Source organism: Triturus cristatus, chromosome 7 (assembly GCF_964204655.1).
Source record: "Triturus cristatus chromosome 7, aTriCri1.1, whole genome shotgun sequence".
NCBI classification, from domain to species: Eukaryota; Metazoa; Chordata; class Amphibia; order Caudata; family Salamandridae; genus Triturus; species Triturus cristatus.
In genome coordinates this window covers 164,067,006-164,089,308 of record NC_140590.1, presented here as the reverse complement: position 1 = coordinate 164,089,308, position 22,303 = coordinate 164,067,006, and the positions used below count along the sequence as shown (strand labels likewise).

The window sequence follows — 22,303 nt, the reverse complement described above, 5'->3', positions numbered from 1 at the left end:
GCCCTAATAAAGATGGTCTTATCCTGGGGCACAGTAAGGTCATTTAAGAAGGACTACAATTCACTATACAATGTGGTGTGTTGTAGAATGTACCATTTTGTTCCAAATTTTCTTGGAGTGGGGAGAAATAGCCTCTCAAAGCCCCCCCCCCCCCCCCCCCCCCCCCCCGCATGTAGTGGTTAGGCTTGTTGCACTTACTATGGGATTGCTTTGGGATCCCAGAAAGGCAGTAAAATTTAAATAAAATATACCGCCATAACAACTTGCCAACACCAACCTTGGTGGCATGCAACCTTCAAGTCTATCATGGAGATCCGAGAAGGAAAAGGGGTAACCAGCAATATTGCTAAATAGGTCAGTAAACGAGGCCTAGCCTGTGGCGTATTGCAAAGTCAAATGCTGCAATAGTTGTTGATCACCATGTAGAACTGAAACAACCCAACACTCCTGCATGAAAAGCCCTAATCTTGATCCATAGATTGAACTTGGAAAGTTAAAGAAAAAAGTTTATTTAGTGAAACATGAATATACAAAGTTTAGATACAAACAAATGTGTACATATTCTGCTGCCACACGAGCACCTACCCAAGGTACTCCTTCCCGGCGTCACAGAGCTGCTCAGCTCTCGGCCCGGGACCTCCACGAAAGTCCATGGCAGCAAATTAAAACGAACTACCAGCCACTTCCAGAGGCAGCCATTAAAATACAAGGATAAATGTACAGGTTTTGGCTGGGGCAGCAGTGGCGGCAAGTAGTCCTAGTCCAGTTGGGCAGTTCAGCCACAAAGTTGAAAGCAGGGCTTTCAAGAGGTCACCATCACGCCCAAAACCCCAGACCGAGCAGGTCACGAAATCATTTGACTGTTCGATTGGTGACATTTGTGGAGGAGCTCATCCAGTGGCCTTCTCAGAGCTTGGTGTAGTACAACATCTCGACAAGCATCACCAGGAGCTGAAAAGAGAAGAGGTTGAGGTTCATGAAGATTAAAATCGGCGTGGCCAATGCAATTAGTGTGGTACAATGATCACACGCTAATCATTGCATACAAGTTACAATTACAAACAAGTTTAGGTGAGTAGAAGGGATGGCCCAACTAAGCTGGCTTGTAAAGAAGAATAAAAGCAAAATCTGAAACTGTGCCCCATACTCTAGGGGGGGGGGGGGGAGGCTCTGCAGATCCGCATACGGCTGCACTCCTAACTTCCCCTAAACCAAGCTAATCTGCTCCATGCATTTAGATACCCTGCTACACCCACACCATACCACCCAAACCGGCATCACAGGTCTTTTCCCTTAGAAGGCACTCTGCACACAAAAACAGTATAAAGTGGTAAAGACTCAGGACACACACTGCAAGTATTCAGCACCTGCTGCAATAAAACTGGACGAATGACTCAGTTCAATGCTTCTAATAATAAAGTCCAAATTCCTCACCCAGCCAACATAAAGTCTGGGTTTATTGACAGCAAGTTGCACCTAGAGACACCTTGGAAAATGGCATAAGACTGTTTGCACAGGCGCATCTTCCAGGGAAGGCAATTACTCAGAACTTACAAAGTCTCAACCACATGGGAGGAACAGCAGCCAGGAAGGAGCTGGGGTGGGTCTATGTTAACCCAAGTTTACACCATGCCCAGCCTTTGCCAGTAAGGTACGAGCATGCTTCCTGGTGGGTAGGATGTTTAGAAGCACCTTAACGCACTTCAATACTGGAGCAAATAAAAGTGCTGTGTCTTCAACTAACAAAACTACAACAAGCCTTCCAAGATTGACCCCAGCTCTGGTCAGGGAACTGACTAACCTAAGCCTTGCTGGACAGCTTGCCTAGTCAGTCAAGTAACTCAAGTCATAAAGCGTGTTGCATTTGCCTCTACTCAAACTAAGGCACATAGAACAAGCTTGTATTGTCAAGGGCCACACTCTGGGTGGGAGCTACACTTAGTTTAAAAATCGGAGTCCCTTGCATGAGTCATCAAATCCGATCAGATTTCCTTGGCTACCTGACGAGTCATCGCCATTCCCAGATTCCCTCAAAACATATGGGACATATGGTGGGAGGTGGGAGATAATCAATGTAACAGGTCACAACCAGGACAGAGGAGTGTGAAGGCGAGTTGGAAACGGTAGTTTGCTTTTGTTAAAAAAAATAAAAATTTAAAAAGCCTCCATGGGCTGGCACCTGGTCTCAAAATGTTCCTAGCACAGCAGAATTAAAAGCTTAATGCAGACATAATGGTCTTATTTACTGGTAATCATTTTAAGTCCATCATTTTTTATTTCAACACTTTTTGAAGATCTGCCGTGAAACCTGTGACGTCCATACAAATAAAGGGCAGGTCTGAACAATCACCGATACGGTAAAGTGAATATAATAAAAGATCCTTGGAGGATCGGGATGTGTGCAGGGAAGTGGATATGCAGAATCCATTACTGTTTGGAGGTTCCGCAAAGTTGAGCCACAAGAATAATAACACCAATTACTTGGCTATACTCCACTCCAAAATTACAATTTGAAGGATTGGTCTCCTCGCTAGCAATCGAGCTTTCAGCCAAACCTGGCCAGCATTACGTTTGAGAGCAAAGCTTGATCTCCGTAGCATCCTGGTATAGCATGAACAGGTGGCAACATGTAGGCAAGAGCAGGCCTACTTGGCAGTGGTCGTGACAGATCAGTTATCAAACAAGAGGAAAGAACAAGGTACCAGACAGGAAGCCATGATGTCAATGCACATTACTGCGGTTTCCATATGACATTAGCCAATCTGGCATCCACAATGAACCAACTTACTTCACACCTCTATTCGGAGGCATTTCGCATTCTAGACTATAGCCTCAAGACTCGACCATTCAGCTCTTAAACTCCTTAAGATTTAAAGTAGGCTTCCTAGTGTCAAATGGGACCATCGGAGATAGGAATAAGTGACATCCTTACCGTCCACATGAGGATTGCAAATCCAAACCAGGAGATGCCCCAAGTGTAGCTGTTTATAGCATGAACAATGTAATCCGAGCAGCCCTGGTGAGCAAGAGAAGAAAACACAGGTCATTAGAAGCCATCAACTGCACCCATACGTGCTTCTATTCTGAACTGCTTCTCATTCAAACCTTTTGCTCTTACACCTGCACAACAGACCCATCTGCATTGCTCTCAAACCCCCACCTCTTCATCAATGAAGTGGAATTCATCCAGACCGTTATGCATTACCTTGGAGTTGATGTAGTCCGCATAGCCAACACGACAGCCCTCTGTGTTAATTACTGCGAAGTTGCCATCTCTCTTGCAGCACATGTAGGGCCAGGGTGCAAAAGACTCATTGTATGTAGTACGGAATGAGGAAGTGTAGGCAATCCAGTCCACTGGGCCATTGAATCCACAGCAATCTTTCTGTAAAGAAAGAAAACATGTTTAAGGACCACCATGTTTGAAGAATGCCCCCGAGACCTAGAAAGTGATATCCGGGGAAACGGTGCAATGGTGTTCTTGCTATGCACACCATGGCAAGAAGTCAATAGTACATACATTTGTACAGAACCTTGGGTGCACCAATCGCCACTAAACACAGCATTCCACGGTCCTGTGGATCTCAGACCACCAATGAGTAGATCATACTGATAGGCTTAGGATGCAAAACAAATACTTGGCTGGTCTAGAAAACTCAGTGCACAAAAACAAATGAAGTTCAGGAAAAGTGGTTAAGACACCAATCAAGATTTTGTAGGAGTCAGTTGGCAAAAGGAATATTGACTAGGGCTAGACAGGAACTAGCCAGGACAATGGTTCAAATAAGCCGATGTACTATGCTGCAGTGAGCTACTTCTAATCGGTGAAAAGCATTGCGAGCTACTGAAGGATAAGCAACTCGCATTGTTACCAGACACCCCCACACCCAAATCCCTTGACTTTGAGGCTAAAGTCTAGAGTCTGATAATTTGGTTGGAACAAAATACTTGTTGTACATATGATATGCACTACACCGTCACTGAGCACCTTAGGTCACTAGATTACATGTCAGCTGTAAATTTATTCACGAGAGCCACTTTTTGTAAATACCTTTAAAAATTGCAAATTATATATTTAGCAAACGTCCACTAGCTAGCGTTTGTGTGCTATCTACATGCAACGTTCTGCACTTCTGTACAATGTATCATTTGTTTAATCTTATGTAAAGTGGTCCCCCCCCCCCCCCCCCCCCCGAACCACTGTAGCTTCCTATATATACACCCAGGTTCTGAGGGACACCAGGTTACCCCATTGTATTCATACTTTGTGAGAGAGAGCATGGTCTTTGAAGTTGTTTGAAGTGTGCATATGAATGGGGTAGGTGTATAAGTGGCTGAGAGCCTGTGTCAATTGTACTTGCGGCACAGGACTTACCATAGGTGGCACCTTTCAATGTACAAATTGAACAGAATTTTTAAATGGGAGAAATTTGAAGCAGGAAAAATATTCAACATGTGGAAATTTTCTGCACTTTAAATTTCTCCCATTTTGAAAATGACTTCCAATTCGACGCATGGCAGGGTCTACTGGCCACTAGAAGCAAAAGGCCTGCCATTTGTATATGCACTCTGAATTAGGAGAAAATTAAATTTAGAGTCAAGTTAACCATTGAGGTGACTTCATTTTAACTCTCCCTTTTAAAAGCATTCAGAATCATCATTTTGTTCCCATGCTCCAATATGGAGTCCACAAGGACTTGAGTTAAAGACCTGTGTTTCAGTTCTGCATCTGTGTCCCAGCCTGGGTCATAAGTCTAACCAAACAATGCTCGTTATAAGGCCCTGCCATCTGCAGCCTGATAATGTAAAATAAACAGCATCATTACTTTAAAAAGGCAAACGTGACCTGCTTATTTAAAAATAAACTCAAGGCTGTGAGCTACTCTGAGGGAGTCACGGTTAGTTCACAAGCGACTGGTTGGATCGCACCCTCATAGCCCATTAGAGTGTAGTAAATGCATTGAATTGGCAAAGTGCATTCACTGCTCTAGCAGCATATGCCACCCAAGCCCTTAACCCACTGGAACACTAAAACAACAAGTAGGGCTTTGGGGCAACTGAAGAGTGCAGGAGGATCCGAACACTGGCATATCCTAACCTGAGGCAAGCGCCTAGACAGCACAACATTTGTACAAAGTGTGCAGGGGCCGTTTTGGGGAATTCTAGGATCTACCATTATAGACTAGCGTTACATCTAAGAAGGAGAGAAACCAAAGAATAAGACATGGATACGATGTGCTCACGACAGAAAGGAGTTGATACCACATACACCACGGGCCTCATAATTTCCATAACTATGAATGAGATTCTAGGAAGGGAGAAGCAAGCAATTCAACAAGTGGGAAACTATTAGGGAGAGATGCTGCATCAGTCCTAGAAATTTAGATTAGCATTTTTTTTTTTAAATGAAGGGAAGGTGGCATGCAAAGTAGTGCAGAACAGGAATAAAAATAAATTTTAAAAAAAGACAGGCCAAACAGGTCTCTTGAATGGCACCATCCCAGTTCTAGTCTACTTACATCCAGCATGATTCCGTTCCAGAGTCTGGTCAGCTGTTGGCCCTGTGCACTTTCAGTAGAGTAAAAGCGCAACATTTGCTTCAATATCACATTGGAGTTGATCATCTATTGGAGAAAGAAGCAGAAAGCGTGTCAAGACCATAGAAGCACTGAAAGCTATTAGCACAGCTTTAGAGTAGGGCAGACCTCCGGTTGGCAGTGAAGATGCAACCCAGCCGCTTAAACCTTTTGGCTTCTATGGGCCCAAACTTATTCATGGAGCCCAGTGACCCCCACTGGGTTATTGGACTACAGGGACCCTCATTGAGTCATTACAAAGTCGGTGCTTTCCTCTGTTGCAGGGCTAGGAGAAACCTGGCCAGTGCAGGAGTGTCCAAGCATCTTGCAATTCTTCATGCCAATTTCCTCTGTATATTGAGGCAAATACAACCCCATCAAGATCTTGGTTAGCGTGTGCCAAAAGTATTCGGGAGTACTTGGGCCCCGCAGCGGAGTAAGAGCAATGTACCCAAATCTGATGGGTTGCTGGACGGCTGTTCCCCCACTGGGAACAGAGCACAGCTTTGGTAAAGGCGGAGACTAGTTTGGCAACGGAAGCCGGGGGCCCTGACCTAAGCGTGGGAACACATTTCCTTCTTGGCCCAACCCCAGCGCTCTGAATTGCGCCAGGGGTCACTACTCTCAGAGGCAAGTCCACGTTCAAATTAACAACCTCCATAGGGGAACCTAGGGCACCCAGGAGCTCTTCAGATACTTAATTCGAAAACCACCAACTAACAAACACATTTCGGCCTCAGTGTCTTTGTGGTCAGCCATCCTTTTAACAATCATTCCTAACAATTTACTTCTGAAAGAAGGCATTGAACAATGAATGACAGACCTGCATTTAATGTGCAACTGGCGCGGCCATTTCACAAATATGTTTTCCTTCATGTACTCTCACATTATGTTTCAACATACTTTAACAGTGACGACACTAATGTTCTCATTACTATTCTATCAATTAAAAATAGACAAATTTATGAAACCATCCCATTTATGTATTGTTACATTAAATGTGAAGAGTTTGTACATTCATTCCCTGACCTTGGGTATTCATAATCATTTCATTAAGCCCCAAATGGGCTTAAGTGAAGTGCCATACCTTATAGCAGAAACATTTTAAAGTGACTGCGTGCTAATAAACGATATCTGAATTAAATCCTGAATGGAATTTTATAAAATGTACACATGCAGCTGTAAAAATTTATTTTACTTCGCTATACCCGTGTGTCAAACAAAGGGGCTTAGTAAGAATCTATTACTAACTTAGATCTTACTATTGTCTTTTTGCACTAATTCCATTCCTAAATCCTCATATCACCAACTTATATTAACGGCCGTATTTATGCTTTAGCAATTTGTTCTAATCTTACAAAATTCCCTCTAAATTTATTTGCACAAAGATTTAGAAAGAACTATATTGGAAAATTAATGTGCCATAGTGTCCAATATATTTTTTTATTCTATATATTCCTATAATTAAAAGCAGCCCCTAAAACCCCTAAAAGTGAACCATACTACATTTTTATATTGTTCCACTTTTATACACAAAACAGGAGCCCTATTTTAAAAAATAAAAAAAAATTGAGCGATCATATTTCTATCGCACTATGCAGCAGGAAAAAAAAAAATCCCTGATAAAGTAAATCCTATTGCTGGCGATACTTGCTCTCAGTTCTGTTTTAATATGAGTGTCCATAACTCTTATGGATTTAGATTCTTACTTCCTGAGAGTTCTCCATCTGCTCCCCTTTCCATTACAGGGACTTTATCAATGCAAAAAAGGCGCAACTGACTAGCACTAATGTTTTAAGGCAAAGTGCTGTGCTACTGTACAAGTTGCATCTCTATTGGTTACCAGTAGAGTATCTTCCAGTGTCCTCTGTTTAACCGCGCTTCCCACAAAGTGATTGTCACGGGCATACTAAACCGTATACCACAAAAGTTGTATTACAGTTCAATAGTTTAGTGATCGGTTTTGAAACCCTCTTCCCTGGAACAACGTATTCTCCCACTTTCTGAAGAATGATTTCACAATTTTTTTTTTTTTTTAAACTAGAGATGGCTGACAACAAAGACGCCGATATTGACACAGGCCAGTGAGGCGGGAACGGGTTTGTTAGTCAAATGCGGTTTTCGAATAAAGTATCTAAAGAGGTCCAGTGTGCTAGATTTCCTTTTGGAGATTCTTTAATCACAAAAATATTGATCAGGATGGGGCTTTTGTAAATCCAATATAGGCCACTCATTGTCCATACTAGAATCGGTTTGTCCACTAATCAGAGGATACCAGCCTAATTTGTAGCCCCCAACTGCAAATTCCTTCATATTTACAGAAAGTTTTAAAAATTCCACCGTTGCTTCCATACTCTTTAAAATAAACTTAATTTCCCACGCAGACCCCTGACAACTGGTTAAGAACCACCGACTTCCAGCATCACCAGACTTCACATGCAGCCCTGTAGTTGGTGACCAACTACTCACTTTTCCATTGGCTAGGTATGAAAGCTACACTGCGTTTAGGGCCTCCAGCTTGGACTAGTGAATACGTTTGCCAATGGTAGGAGTAGCAACAAGTAATTTATTATTCACCAGTGTTGAATTAAGTGGTAGATATAGATTTGTCCTCTTTATATTAATTTGCAATAAAATCTGGCAAGGGGCATTAATGGAGGTTTGGCCACTGTCATCAAGAACGCTTTAACCAAAGCTCAACCCATTTGGTCTCCACAATTACTCAATTCCACGGGCCAATGAATCTGCAGCTGGTAGCGGAGTCACCTTTATGATGCCTTGAAGTATTCCATGCTTCACATAGAGGGGAGGGGACAGGAGTTTCAAAAGTCATCTGTCTGTACCACCCTCATCCCCAATACCCATGGTGCGCTAAGACAGTAATTTGAATTGCCCACAATGGTAGGGGATATGCACTTACGTAGTCTCTGTGAGTGAAGGATGTGATGCAGGAGGCAGTCTCAAATATGTAGACGATCAGCATCAGGACCAAATACTGTGGACAAAGGAGGTAGGTAAGCAGACAAAAAGATACATTTACAACTAGAATGGCACATGGAGTACTTTGTGAGCTCTTGGTACATCTATCCTAGGCTTCCCTATAGTAATACCAATTGAGCAGCCTAAAATCTATGGGAATGTAAAAAAGAATCCTCATCTAGGAATGAGAGATACAAGTGTCATAAGATAGCCGCCAACACCTGATTAGAGGCAGATAGGCGTGTACACGACAGATCACAGATGAACTTGGAGTTGGAAACAGTAAACAGGGCAAGCATGGTCCTCCCCGGACCCATTGAAGGGTGCAATGACAACCCACGTCTGCATACTTACAGCCATGACCATGGAGCGATTGCCGCGTAATGTTGCGATGACGCCATAGATGCCCAGCAAGAAGAACGAAAAGCCACAGAATATAGCAATCCATCCTCCGGCAAAGACGTCATCCTTCCCAGTCACGCCCAATATTGGGTACACCTTGTATGGGTCAGACGTGGCCCAGATGGTTTCGGCAAACAGCGCCAATCCACTCATCTGTAAATAAAGTACAAGGGATACAATGTTACCATCAACTCCTGCTGAATACACACCCCACACCAAGGCCTGAAGTCTCATGTGAAGAGAAACAGCACTCTTTGATAGCAGGGCTGGAGGTTTGCAAGCAGTGCTTTCACAGGACAATAGTTAATCACCTAGAAATATTTAGTCATTTCACAGACCGGCCTTCCCCAAAAAATATGGTTTCTCGCAAAGATAGTGGAGGACAGCAATGGTCATTCGTTTTTTTATACCTATAACTGACTCGAGAAATAGTTAATTATATCTGATGCATTAATGTCTAAATGGAGCATGTTGTACTAACATAAACTGCTTCCCCCCCCTAAAGTTATTAAACTTTAGTGACAAAGTGCTGGATCAGGGCAATACAAGATGGCAGCCAACTAAGGCTACTTGCTTAACCCACGAGCATGGAAGTCCTGCTCATCTTTCATCACATATCTGATCTGTCAGTGGCAAGTTAGGGCTTTAAAAATTGGTTACAAGTAGGACATCATGTAGGTTTCAACCAGCAGGTTGCAAAACACCAGTCAATCATCAGTTACCACATCTGAAAGGACACAGAATTCAACTGTGTAAAAAAAAAAAAATAGGTTACAGACCAGCTGGTTGGCCAATTTCAAAGACCTAAATACCAATAGGACCGCATCTATACAGGTATCAGACTGAATCTAGGTTTAAAGTCATTAACATTTGCATGTTCCAACACGCACTGGCATAGCCAATAGGTCTCGCCTTTGGGACCTTCTAAGTGTTTAGCCATGCAACATTTGTTGCACCAAGGGTATTGTACTGCACAACTAAATACTTATAAGGTTCTAAAGGCGAGACCTATTGGCTATGCCAATGCTAGTTTTATTTTGCAGCTTTCCCTTTTACAGATTTCCCATAACCAAGGTATTATCCTCGTATTACCATGGTTCCTTCTTCCCAAAGCCAGCGCCACAGGTGCAGCTTGGCCTTGTGGGGTCTTCCAATATTAGCTGCATGTGCGCCACTGCTACCCTTGCACACCCGCCATCTTCACACCTGCCCTCCTCTGTCCATTTATGCCTTGACTGTTAATTGGGAGATAGCCTAGCCAGTGGAGAAACTAGAGTCCGCACTGTGACCTCAGATAGGAACACTCTGGTCGCGTTCCCTTACACCAAGGGGCATACCAGGATTTCCAAATTGAACACGATGCTGCAAGAAACCCACTTCATCTGTTGCACAAATTCCTAGTGATAGACGAGATCATAAAAAAGGCAACTGGTTGGAGGGGGTGACAGTAACTGAATAGTGTGGATAAGTGAACATGGGCCTCAGACGGCCTGAGAGAAGGGTATGGGGAGACCTATTTATATTCAGGAGTGCTCTTATGTACAGGTGAATACTGTGCAGTGCTGTAACAATGATATGCTGTACAGAGGGTGCATGACATGGGCGAGTAGCACAGCAGCGTTGTCGGCTATGTGGAGAACTTCTAGTTATCGCGAATGAGACTACATGTTATGCAAGGATAAACATGCCACAAAGACATTCCACATGAGCGTTTTACACAACAGCTGTGTCAGATGTGGGAAAACAGCCTATTTAGAGGCGAAAAAGTGGAAGTGCAAGGATGTTCCCCTAAAGCACTAACCCGACTACCCCGGCTTGAAACCCTTGCATGAGCCCTAGTGTGTCCTGCCAATCAGGAGCTGACTGACCACACTTTGCTATTGGACCTACTAGTAGTTGGTGCGCTGTTGCGTGAGATAGGCAAGCGCCTGATGCAACCACGTCTAAGAATAATTTCACCCGATGGCGTGCCTCGTACAAGGGTCTGGCTTTAACACTTGCGTGTCAGCCAAAAGAGCAACGATTGGCCCCGTAGCACCTTTTTAAATGGAGATTCTTCTGTAGGAATCCAATAAAGTTGAGCAAAACGGAAGCAGACAAATGCAAACAGCTCTTTTCAAGCACTCGTGCTGGCATCCACCTTGCGGGAGCAAGCAGTGGTGTGTGGTCTGTTTTCAATTAGCGTGGCCATGTGCGCCGCTGCTCGCTCCTACAAGGTGGATGCCAGCACAGGAACAAGTGCTTGAAAAGAGCTGACCAATTTCTAAATGTTATCTCCTAGAGCAGCGCATGCGTGCTGCCTAGGCGAGACCTAAAAAAGGTACCTGGTCCATGCTGTAGCAGTACACATGGCTCGCCCATGATTGAGGAGCAACAAAAGAACTGCTCACATGGCTCGCCCTTCAGTGGGAACAATGGGTCATGTGTAGCCAGGACTCATGAGAAAACCAGCAGGTGGAAACTCAAGCTAAGCAGAACCTCAACTCTGCGTCCGCCACAGATGTGAAGGTCGTCAAAGAGGTCTGCGAACTGAGGTCACACTAAGCACAGGCCATCAGATTGATTGGGACCTCCCGACAGCAATCAGCCTACGACCACTCCAGACGGGGCATAGAGGATACAGTGTAATAAAATTAGTAGAGTGCTGTGGTTCTGGCTCCAAACATGAAGAGATCAGAAAGAAACCCAACTTAGTTCATGTTCACGCCAAAAAGCGGTACTCAATTGAGCAGCGTTCATTCGGCTTCATTTCAGACCACACTGCATTCACTTTACTCACTTGCCTTCCCTGAACCGCATTGCTCCCCAGTCCACCACAGGTTGTCCCAATTGTGTGGAGGGAGTATCCGGCAACATTCCCCACCCACTTCCGGGCAGGAGACCAGAGGGGGCAGAGCCTTCACACTACTTAGCCACATGCTTTGTGCAGTGGGCACACTGCCAGCGCGTCAAGGAAAGCCTGTCTGCAGCCAGAACCAGTCTGTTCCCAGTCCAACATTAGATCCTGCAGCCCATACACCCTACCTAACCTAAGAGGAACGGCATCTGACAAGTGCCTCCACTTGTGGAATGTAGCAGATGAACACTGTCCCCACTATGGGTTTAACTTTCGGCCGGTTGTCAAGGCACGGAACACCCCTATAAATCAAGCCAGTATAAAGATGTTCCTGCTAAACTGCACATTGTTTCCTAAGCATGCCACTGAAATCGCCCTACTATTGGAAGAACTTGAACCAGAGGTTCTCTTCCTGACGGAAATGTGGCTTAACAATGAGCCTGAGCCAGTCCTTTCTCAAAATCTCCCTGGCGGCTACCTCATACAACATGAGGACCGCAAGGAAGAAAGAGAGGGTGCTTAGAGATCATTTTCAGAGGCCACTTTAACGGTCACATCTCTCCAGATCAGCTTTCAGATTGCGAGAGTCTTCCCTTTTCCATAGATTTCTGCCCCACAATCACCTTCTCTGGGCTACTAGTTTATCGCCCACGCGGTCCCGTGTGTCAATTCCTTAACACTCAATAACCATCGCCAATCTAGCTTGCTCACCATCCAACTTCACTGTATTGGGAGAGATCTTAACATTCATCTAGATAATACCTCTGATCACACCACTAATGAACTAAACTTTAGCCTCTCCACACTTCAGCTAAAGCAGTTAGTATCTAAACCTACCCACATTAAAGGCCACCTGCTTGACCCAGTCTTTAGCAACTGTCCTGATCTCTCATCGGGGGCACCATCTCAGCTTCCCTGGTCCAGCCACTTCTTGATTCCCATGACTTGGGAAATTCCAAACCACCCCCTTCCTTCCAATCCAACCTCATGCTGGGAGCTGGTCCCAAGCTTCCCAGAGAATGCTGATCTTAGCCCTCAAAAACACCAATCTTAAGGACCCCACCCCCACCCAAGCCAACAAGAAATGTAGTTACTGGATCCTGAGTTCCCTAGACGTTGTACTTCCCATAGGTCACACCCACAATAAATGCAGAGCAAAGAGGTCTCCCCGGTACTCCCCTAAATTACAGGAGCTCAACGACTGCAAAAGGTTAGAGAGGAAATGGAGACAAACCTATGCAGTCCCCAGCAAAGCCAAATACAGGGAGGCAATAAAAACGTATTAACTTGAAATCTAACTCGCTCAAGCAGCCTTCTACGAGGAAAAAAGTAAAGGCATCCTCCCAACTCCAATGAGATCGGATTGGCAAAACCTTCTCAAAACTACCCCAGAAGCAACCCGCCTCTGACGATGCTCTATCCCGGTGCAACAATCTGGCAGAGTTCTTCCACCAGAAAGTACAAAATATTGACTCCACTCCTATCCAGTCTGACTCTACCAACTGTTTAGGACGCGGAACTCAAGCCACATTGGAACTACTCTCCCTTAGCTCTAGTAGCTTTAGATTCCATCATGCACCAGGTAAAGTCAGGTTCCCCCTTAAAATCAGGTTCCCCCTTAAACCCAGCACCCCGTTACCAGTCATACTCTTAAAAACCTTACTTTAACAACCACTGATTCCTTTCCTCTGTCTGTCCGTAGCGCTGGGATGCCCCAGGGTAGCCATTGCGCTATATAAATGTTTTTCTTCATTTCACCAACAATACCGCTGGCTAAGAGTCCAGCAGACAAACGTCCCTGCATCTGCGAGCCTTCTGGAGAGCCACCGTCTCCCCTACATTCCAAGTGGGAGGCTCCTATCGCCTGTGCAAGCACCACAGTCCAGCTACAACTGGATCATGCCAAGTGAGGAATCCATTTGGTTTGGCTTTTGAATGTCCAACATTTGGACGAGCTCCGAGGATGCTCCTACCTTGAATGGCAGATGTCCGGGGTGCAGGGCTCTCCCAGGAGGAGCCGTGAAGCCTTTGCTAAACTGCATCTCCCAACGGATCAGCTGAAGAGACTGGATCCCAGCGGTTTGAAGCTGGGATTCAAAGGCCACCGTCTCCTTGCAAAGCGCTTATGGCCCAAGGGGACCGATCTGAGGCAAAGAGAGTATCGATAAAACGCTGCGTTAAGTGTTGGTTGTTCGTGTGCAAGTAGTTGCACACTGGAGGCACAGCGTAAACACTGAGTAAGACTGCTTGCTTTAATTGCCTGCTTTCTAAGACTTGGCCAATGGGAAAGTGACGATCATACCCAATAGCTAGGGCCAATGGAAGTATGCGATAGTGCAACCACGCTGAGTTTGTAGCATAACTATAGAATTGCCGCATAATCCATCTGCTGCATAAATATGCAGATTAACAAAATTGTTTCTCACTCAAACGGTTCAGATGTTACTAAACTGCAGTGGCACGTGTTGCCACCGCATAGTGGGAGGCTCTTGGCAACGGGTAACTGATCCTTGTTCTAGTACTAATGAGGTGCAACCAGTGTGGACAGGGGCAAGCGTAAAAAGTACAAAATGGAGTAATACTAAAACAATGTGCCGCAATACATCACAATTCACTCAACCCTGCCGCATGATTTGGCCTTCCCCCTGCCGCATAACTCCAGCGGCCCTGCTAATAGTACATAGTTTGTATAAGACAATTTACAGTAGGGCAACCATGTCACACCCAAACACTAGTAGAATCGGTGCTTCAGTGCACTTTGTGATCGTGCAAATAACTTCTACGCGCACAACCGAAAGCGCACGGCTTAGATGGCCACAAATTGACCCAGAGTGCCCTTGGTGAAGAAGGCAACAGGATGAGAGGCCGAACCTGGGAGAACTTCCAAAGACGTGATACTGCGGACTGAGGGCTCCTGACCAGTTATTGGGCTTCCCAAACACAAAGGAGGCGGCCTTTACTGTTAGCACCCAGCTACACAGCACTCGGTGCCTCGATTTAAGGTACGTGTTGCCCCAGTTAATGGTAGCACTGCACAGGGCCATTAGAATTATGCGAAAATCACTGCAGATTCATAGTCACGTAGCAATAGATATGCAGCATTTCCACATAATCCGTCTACTGCATAATGTGCAGATTAACAAACAAAACTGTTACCAGCTCAATCGCTTCAAAGGTCAAAAAATGCAGCGACATGTGGTGGACTGGCAACCTTTCTGGCTTTGTTCAATATTTGGGTATCAAAATGGTAATAAAGAGGGGCAAACAATGCCCAGTGTTACAAAGTTTCGAAAATGACAACACAAGTAACAACGTCTGTCCATCAGTGGGAGCTCGTGAAAGGCTCTGCATCCTTGTGATACAGAGACGAGCAAGTTGCATGTAGGCTGTGCAAATGTGTAGAACACTGCTAATCGCACGTAAGGGTTTCTAGCCGCAGTGTAGAGGGGCGCAGTGAAAGAGTTTGATGCCTGGGATGGCTTTTAGATTTCACCCTCACTGGGCCCAACATCCCGGTAGTTCTTGTCTGCTTTGTAATCATCTTCCACATTAAACCCCCAGCGCCACTGAAGAGTTCAGGCTAATAGCTGACGTCACACCAGCTCCAATAGCCTTTAGGGGCAATGGCATCTGAAGTGACCCCAACTGACAACCCAGTCCTCCTGCATCTTGAAGGCTCACCGAAGGCCCCGTCTCCTGTACAGACCAGGAGAAAGACCACCTTCAAGGGGACCCCAATAGACATGATTTACACAAGTGGCGTAGAGTGCGGCAGCCCTGGCATTCAGCAGCACACGCGCCCGACCACTCACCCCCTTCCAGGCACAGTTCTTACCAGGATGACGACATTGCCAAAGACAAGGAAAGCGACCAGACCAGGCGATCCCTTATTTGCCATCTCTGCTGAGCGCTCCTAGGGAAAGAGAAGACAGACGAGTGAGGGGCTAGTGCGAGAAGCAGGATTATTCCACCCCAACCCCTGGAGACGGGCTAGTGCCCCACCACCACCCTACTGGAAACACCAACCCCGGGCCCCCGGAGACGGGCCAGTGCCCCACCACAGCCCTACTGGAAACACCAACCTCGGGCCCTGGAGACGGGCCAGTGCCCCGCCACCACCCTACTGGAAACACCAACCCCGACCCCTGGAGACGGGCCAGTGCCCCACCACCCTACTGGAAAAACCAACCCCGGGCCCCCGGAGACGGGCCAGTGCCCCACCACCCTACTGGAAACACCAACCCCAGGCCCTGGAGACGGGCCAGTGCCCCACCACCAACCTACTGGAAACAGCAACCCCGGGCCCCTGGAGACAGGCCAGTGCCCCACCACCACCCTACTGGAAGGCAAGACCGCCTCCAGCAGAGCCGGGCTCCGGACCGGGCATCGAGCGTTTCCCCCCCGAGGCTCGAAGGGCGAGGCCACTTCCTTATTGGATAGCTGGCAGCCTTAAAAGCACTGGTAGCCAACAGTTCTCAGGGCAAGATTACTGGTGATGAATGTACCTACGGATAGGAGTTGTGCCTAGTGTCAGTTTGCCTCCTATGGTAGCGCAGAGGGTTAAGATGCCTGCTGCAAACATGTACCGTGCAGATCAAAGAACAGTATTTTGTGCGCCGAGCTCAGTGGGTGACTGCCTTTTTCAGAGATCCTTTTGTTACTACTCAATTCATAAATTACAATCGTAATCTAGGTTAGAAATGCAGTCCCGCCCCTCCATTATTCAAGTGTTGCTAAAAAAAAAAAAAAAGGGGTTCGTTGGGTAGAAATCAATTAGTGATGCTGACCACTTACGACGTGACCCCTACACCATTTAGTCCGCTAGGTTTCAAGATTTTATATACACATGTGGTTGCCTGTGTGGCATGTAAAATGCTCCCGACATAATCTGGAATGAGAGGCGCTATAAACACGCAATATATGTAAGAGGGGCAACGGAGGGGTGAGGGAATGAATCATCGCGAAAGCCCCACAAAAGACTGCCGTGTCCAGGTGCACTGTGACTTCTTTTAGCATGCTGTGATAGCCACAGTAACAGACAATTATTAAGGAATGGAATGTGTTTTATATTGCACAGTTGTACCGTATGGGGCTGGCCTGACAATTTACCACGGCTGCTTTGGGTCCCCAGCCCGGCCCATGGGCTGCGCCCCTCCCTTGTCACGTGACCCCACATCACGGAGATCGCAGCTGGTCCCCGGATAAGTATCCCAGATATGTCCCCACTGCGGCCCGGGGAAGGAATGCCGCTCCCCAGACCTGAAGGACCAGATGCCTGCCCCGCGAGCCTGCGCAGTGGCGCTCACGTACAACCACCCGGCGCCGTAAATCACCTCACGCGTGAGCAGCAGCAAAAGAGTCCAGAGTAGGCCCGGCTCGGGTGGCCCAAAAATACGAGCCCAATGCTGAAACCACAACACCAGGGATTTAATACTACACTACCCCCTTTTTGCAGTTCTCTTAACTATAGCTGCCAACTCGACTCGAAGATATTTGGGCGCTGTACACGAGTTACGTTACTCAAGGATGCATTCGTGTTTTGTAGGCACGCGGAGACTAGGTCATTTGCCCAGAACCACAGGATGTTGTGCCTCGGCCCAGATTCTCCAGTTCTCAAGTCTGCAGTTCTGGTCGTTACGCTACATCCTCGCCATAATTAGGCCTCTCCCGCCCACCTAGTATACACCAGCCCCAAACCATGCCCCCTCGTGCCCAACCGGCTATAACAAGTCTACAGGTGGGGCCAGGCACTGCACACAGACGGGTGAGTACTTGTGCCCATCTCTAGAGGCGATGGACGTCGGAGCCATCCCTTACAACTATTGCAAAAGCGCGGGTGACTACACTTACAAGAAAAGTCGTCACCTACACAGAGCCTCAAAGTGCCAGCCCGCCGACTTGTGGTACCACGTTAAATATGGAACACGACCATTAGTTTGGAGAAATTTAATTAAGCGACTTGGAAAAAAGTTCACGCCACTTTGTTTGCAGATTTATATAGCGCGAACTCGACCCGAAGGTATTGGAGCGCTTTACATGAGCACTGGTTACCCTACACAAGGACACAAATGTACGTTTTTGGTAGGCTCGGTGAGACAATGGGCCATATCAAGACCGGGCGAAAAAAGTGACTTGATATTACGCTCTATAGAATTCCAATAGAAACCCAGGTTAGACGCCTAACCTGGGCTGCTATGAGAATTCTCTAGAGCATATTAACAAGCCCATTATCGCCGCTTTGGCGGCAGTTTGCCGATAAAGCGATAATATGCCCCCAAGCGATTTACCCAAAATCACACAAAGTGGAGTCGAACCGAGACCACACCCTCTCCCCTTATTAGATTGAATTTGTAGGGGCAGCTATCCCAAAAGGGTTCCCGGCAGCACAGCTGGTAGGGAAGGAAAAGTAGTGAGTGAAAGGGAGTAGAATTAAAAGTCAGAAAAGCTCAAGTCTTTAAACCCTTTAAAAAGGCAACACGCACGGGCCTCTCGCCACACGATCGATCCCAAATGGAAGGATCGATCCGAAATAGAAGGGCCGACTGCATAGGAACACCTCCGACCTTGGAGACAACAAATTTAGGAGCATATTATCAAGAAACGGCGTTAAAATTATCCTTAAGAATTCCCATAGAAGCCCATGTTCTCTTGTCAAAATGAGCTTGTATGGGAATTCTCACGGGCATATTATCAAGCACATTATCGCTGCTTTAGTGACAGTTTTCTGCCGCTAAAGTGGCGATAATTTTACCGCCTGGCGGAGCGCGGAAGGGCAGGTAACGCTGAAGCAGATCTTAAAGATACTGCGGGGCTACTCGCGTTTTAATTTTAGCCGTATCCAAAATAAAAGGGCGACCCCCAAGGAGCGTCAAGTCCAGCTTCGCTACCACGCCGCACACAGCGCGATTGCGGGTTTAGCGTAAAGCCGCCAATGCCCCCTCCCAATACCTCAAACAAGGGCTACTCCATTTCACACCTAGAACAGAGCCAACTCTATGGTGTGCGCCCCAAAGAGTGACAAAACGACGTAAGAAATCCACGACTCCCGACATACCGCGCAGAGACTAGCACGCACAGCCTGCTTAAAGCACAGCCCCTGTGCCGCACAACTGGCGGACAGTTACCTTCACAGAACCCAAAGCGCTACTTTATTGTACGTTCATAGCGCACCCGTCATGGCCTCGTAGCGCCGGATAGCAGCATATCATGACAATTGAGATGGGCTGTCTGTTCTTCAGGCGGGGGATTAGTAGATTTCCCGGTTTAAGTTAAGTACGGCCCATGAGGCCTTTCGTAGTGACATCTACCTCGCCGCTTCAAGGAGCTACGTTGCTCTCCTGCGCCCCGGCTCGCCATCTTAAAAACGCCACAGCCCACCTCGCCCATGGCTAGGTACCACCAGGTCAGCAGCGGAGCACCGAGGGCATTCTCTCACGTAGAGCCCCTCAGGGGCACCGTACGCCCTTTGAACATGGAGGCCTACAAGAATAAACTGATCTGTGAGATATTAGCTCCACTCCTAAAGTGTCTGCTGGGAGGGTCGCAGAAAGTATTTTGGCTGCGTGAGGACCCCAATTATATACTCGGCTGAAGGGAGCAGGTGACGCTTGCCATTCGGCGCCGGAACCCAACACTGACCTACTGGAAATAAAGGGCGCGTGTTCCAGTGCTCCGAAGTGGCGTACGCAACGCGTAGCGCTTAAACTAACATAACTACAGCGAGACACAACAAATTGGAGCGGCCGGTCACAGGAAACACAAACATGAATTGTTACGGAGACGTGATCCATCCAGGGAACGAGGGAGCGACTGCTGCCGTAGTGTGAACTGAAAACAAACCCTTCTGATGAGGGGCTCGTAAACACGCCCCGCCACCCTCTGCGAGACCCCTGCTGTGCCAGCGAATCAAATAAAACCGAATGGACTTTTTGTCCTCACCTAGTGATGTCAGCGTTTAAAATATACAACGTTTCAAATGAAAATAAATCCAAGACAAGCTAATATTTTATCTTTTGAACACATGGGCGTCATTAAACGCGCGAGAACGGCTACTGTGTAACTAAAAGTACGGGAAGGGTTTAAGGTGGGGAACGAAGTTTCGAACAGATCCCCTCCATTGCGACCTGTGATGCCCCCCCCCCCCCCCCCGTTCGCCTATTAACCTCTGACCACTCTCTATGGTAAAGTCGGATAAATCTGCCACCAGCAGTCTGCCTTGCGCTCTGACTTCCACGGACTCCTTACCTAGATCTTTCGGCCGCACCTGTCCTCCTCGGCAGTCTTCTCAACCCTGTGAATGTAACCCACCCCGTGCATCAGCCTCTTAAAGTCAACCGGGGTGGGGTTAAAATCCGCACTGGATTCAGGTGAGGGCAAGCCCCGCCCAGGGCGGGGCATACCCCGACACGCCCATACCGTAGCATCGGACGAACACTCACTTCAGGGCAGCACAACCTCCACTCCGACCAGAAATACAAAAGCACTCTTGAGTGGAGGGTCACTCAGGGGAGCAGTACCACAGGCCACACCCTGTTAGCACCTCTCAGAGGGAGGGCAAAGCCCGCGTGCGACACCCACTGGCCCGTTGCTCAGATGTGAGCATGGATCAGGGGAGAGGATGTGGTCCCTCGGCTCAAACTGCCGACTTTGGTGCAGGAAACCAGGGTTCGAGCCTCGAGGTCGCGTCCACATCCTGTGATTCTGGGCAAATCACTTAATCTCCCTGTGCCTGAAAATGTAATGTAAATACGGTGCTCATGTACAGCGCTCCAATACGCGGGTCGAGTTCGCGCTATATAAAAGATGCAAAAAAATAAATACAAATCAGCAGCATACACTGACCTTCTATGGAGGGGGTCTGGGAGGGCGACTACCCAGCATCCACTGCGACGTCTGTGAAAGGGGACTCTGATGCACCACCCAATGCCCACTAGCCCTCTCTTCAAGAGTAACCAGAGGCAGACCACCCAACGTTTACAGACCCTCTTTCATAGAGGGGGCCAGAGAGGCACCCACGACCTCCCCCCCCCCCCCCCATGTACAGGGGCTCCTGGCAGGGACCACCTAACATCAAGTAACCCCGATGAGAAGAATTTTGAAAGACCCCTTGGTTGTGGCACAGTGGAGATGACGTTTTCAAGAAAGAGGTCTGTGCAGGGATCTTCTGCTCTCTCCAGAATCCCCACTAGGCAGATATTATTTAATCTGGATCTTAATTCCATGTCCTGCAGACGTGCCTGCATGGTGGCATCGTCATTAAGTAGGGAAGTGACAAGTTTTTGGAGCTGTGCAGTAGCCTCGCCAATGTCCGCAACTGTCTGTTTTGTGTCGTGCAGTCGGTCTTTTTCTTTGTTACGCTCTGCCCTCATCAGCGACATCTCCGCCACCACGGAATCCAGTTTTTGTCCTAAAGTGCCCTTAGTGCTTTGGAGGGCCACCATGGTCTCCCGAAGCGAGGCTCCTGGGCCTCTCCGTCCGGCTATTGTTCACCCGGCTTGGCCCTGTTGTCTGTATGTATGGGTGGAGGGAGGGTGGGCAAATCACTGTATCTTGCTCTGTTGCATATTGTTCCCCTCATTGCCTTCTGCCATGGTGGACAGGCACGTCTCCAAGGCTACTTGGTTGTCTGCAAGGGCACTAAACCACTCCGCAATGCCAAGCGTAGAAGCCTGCTGGGCTGGGTATCCAGGGAGCGAAGAAGAAGGGTGTGAGAAATCGTGCCACCATCTATGGCCCCTTGTGGCCTGTCCGTGTGGCTGCTTAGTGAGTGGGCCCGCAGGCTCCGCCGTCAGTTTCTGGGCCCCACGCGGATCTCCCAACCTCCAACTCTGCCAGGAAATAGGGGGAGGATCTAAGTGTCCTTCCTTGCACCCCCCCTGGCCATCGGCCATATTGAATATTGGCCCCTGCCTCTCACCTCCGTCGGCCACAGCCTCAATGGCGCCTGTCACACGGCGAGCCTCCAGGGCCGGCAGGTTGTCTACTTCTCTGCCAGCCGACCGCGAGAGACGCCGCACTTCAGCAGGGTCGGAAGGTAGGGGGTCTCCAGGAATGGGCGCGCCCGCCCCTCGCAGGATCTCTGACCGCCTGTGATGCGGTCACCGTCTCTCTAGTATGAGGTGCCAGCCAGCACCTCTCATAGTCTTGCGCCGCAGCCCAGGCCAAACCAGGAAGGCCGCTTCCTCAGGCCTGCGATACAGCGCCGCTCACGCTCAGTCCAGCAGGTTCTACAGACGCAGTCTGAGTATCAGGAGATCTACGTCGACGTTCCGACTGGACATCTAGGAAATAGTTCCTTTGCCAGTTTGTATGCCTTTTATCATAAGGTTTGATGATTATGTGCCTGAGACCTGACTTCAAGGATCGGGTTTGACATATAAGTATCATATTAGTGTGCAGGAGAAAGCTTCTTCCTTGTTGTGTGGTGCAGTGAGGGAACAGTGAAGCAAGAGGTGACCAGGGTTGAGAACGCGGAGGAGCACAACAGGGTATTGCTGTGTGTGGAGAGGAC

The 22,303-nt window shown here is 47.6% G+C and overlaps 1 protein-coding gene across 1 annotated transcript; it reads right to left on the bottom strand.

The window, feature by feature from the left end:
* Positions 1 to 493: 493 nt before the first annotated feature.
* Positions 494 to 20,118, bottom strand: UPK1A (uroplakin 1A). The gene is made up of 8 exons (XM_085615939.1): positions 20,038 to 20,118; positions 15,629 to 15,706; positions 8,910 to 9,110; positions 8,497 to 8,571; positions 5,520 to 5,624; positions 3,206 to 3,385; positions 2,933 to 3,016; positions 494 to 951 (listed from the first exon to the last, which is right to left on the bottom strand). Exons 2-8 carry the CDS (start codon positions 15,689 to 15,691, stop codon positions 907 to 909), a joined length of 753 nt encoding a protein of 250 aa, XP_085472065.1. The 5' UTR covers positions 15,692 to 15,706; positions 20,038 to 20,118; the 3' UTR covers positions 494 to 906.
* Positions 20,119 to 22,303: the final 2,185 nt, after the last annotated feature.

Excerpts from the sequence above, each read along its gene's own strand:
- UPK1A (XM_085615939.1), bottom strand. The coding sequence starts at position 15,691 with ATGGCAAATAAGGGATCGCCTGGTCTGGTCGCTTTCCTTGTCTTTGGC. Across the intron at positions 9,111-15,628 it reads TTGGCAATGTCGTCATCCTG|ATGAGTGGATTGGCGCTGTT; the intron begins GTAAGAACTGTG and ends CTTTATTTACAG. Across the intron at positions 3,017-3,205 it reads CGGACTACATCAACTCCAAG|GGCTGCTCGGATTACATTGT; the intron begins GTAATGCATAAC and ends CTTGCTCACCAG.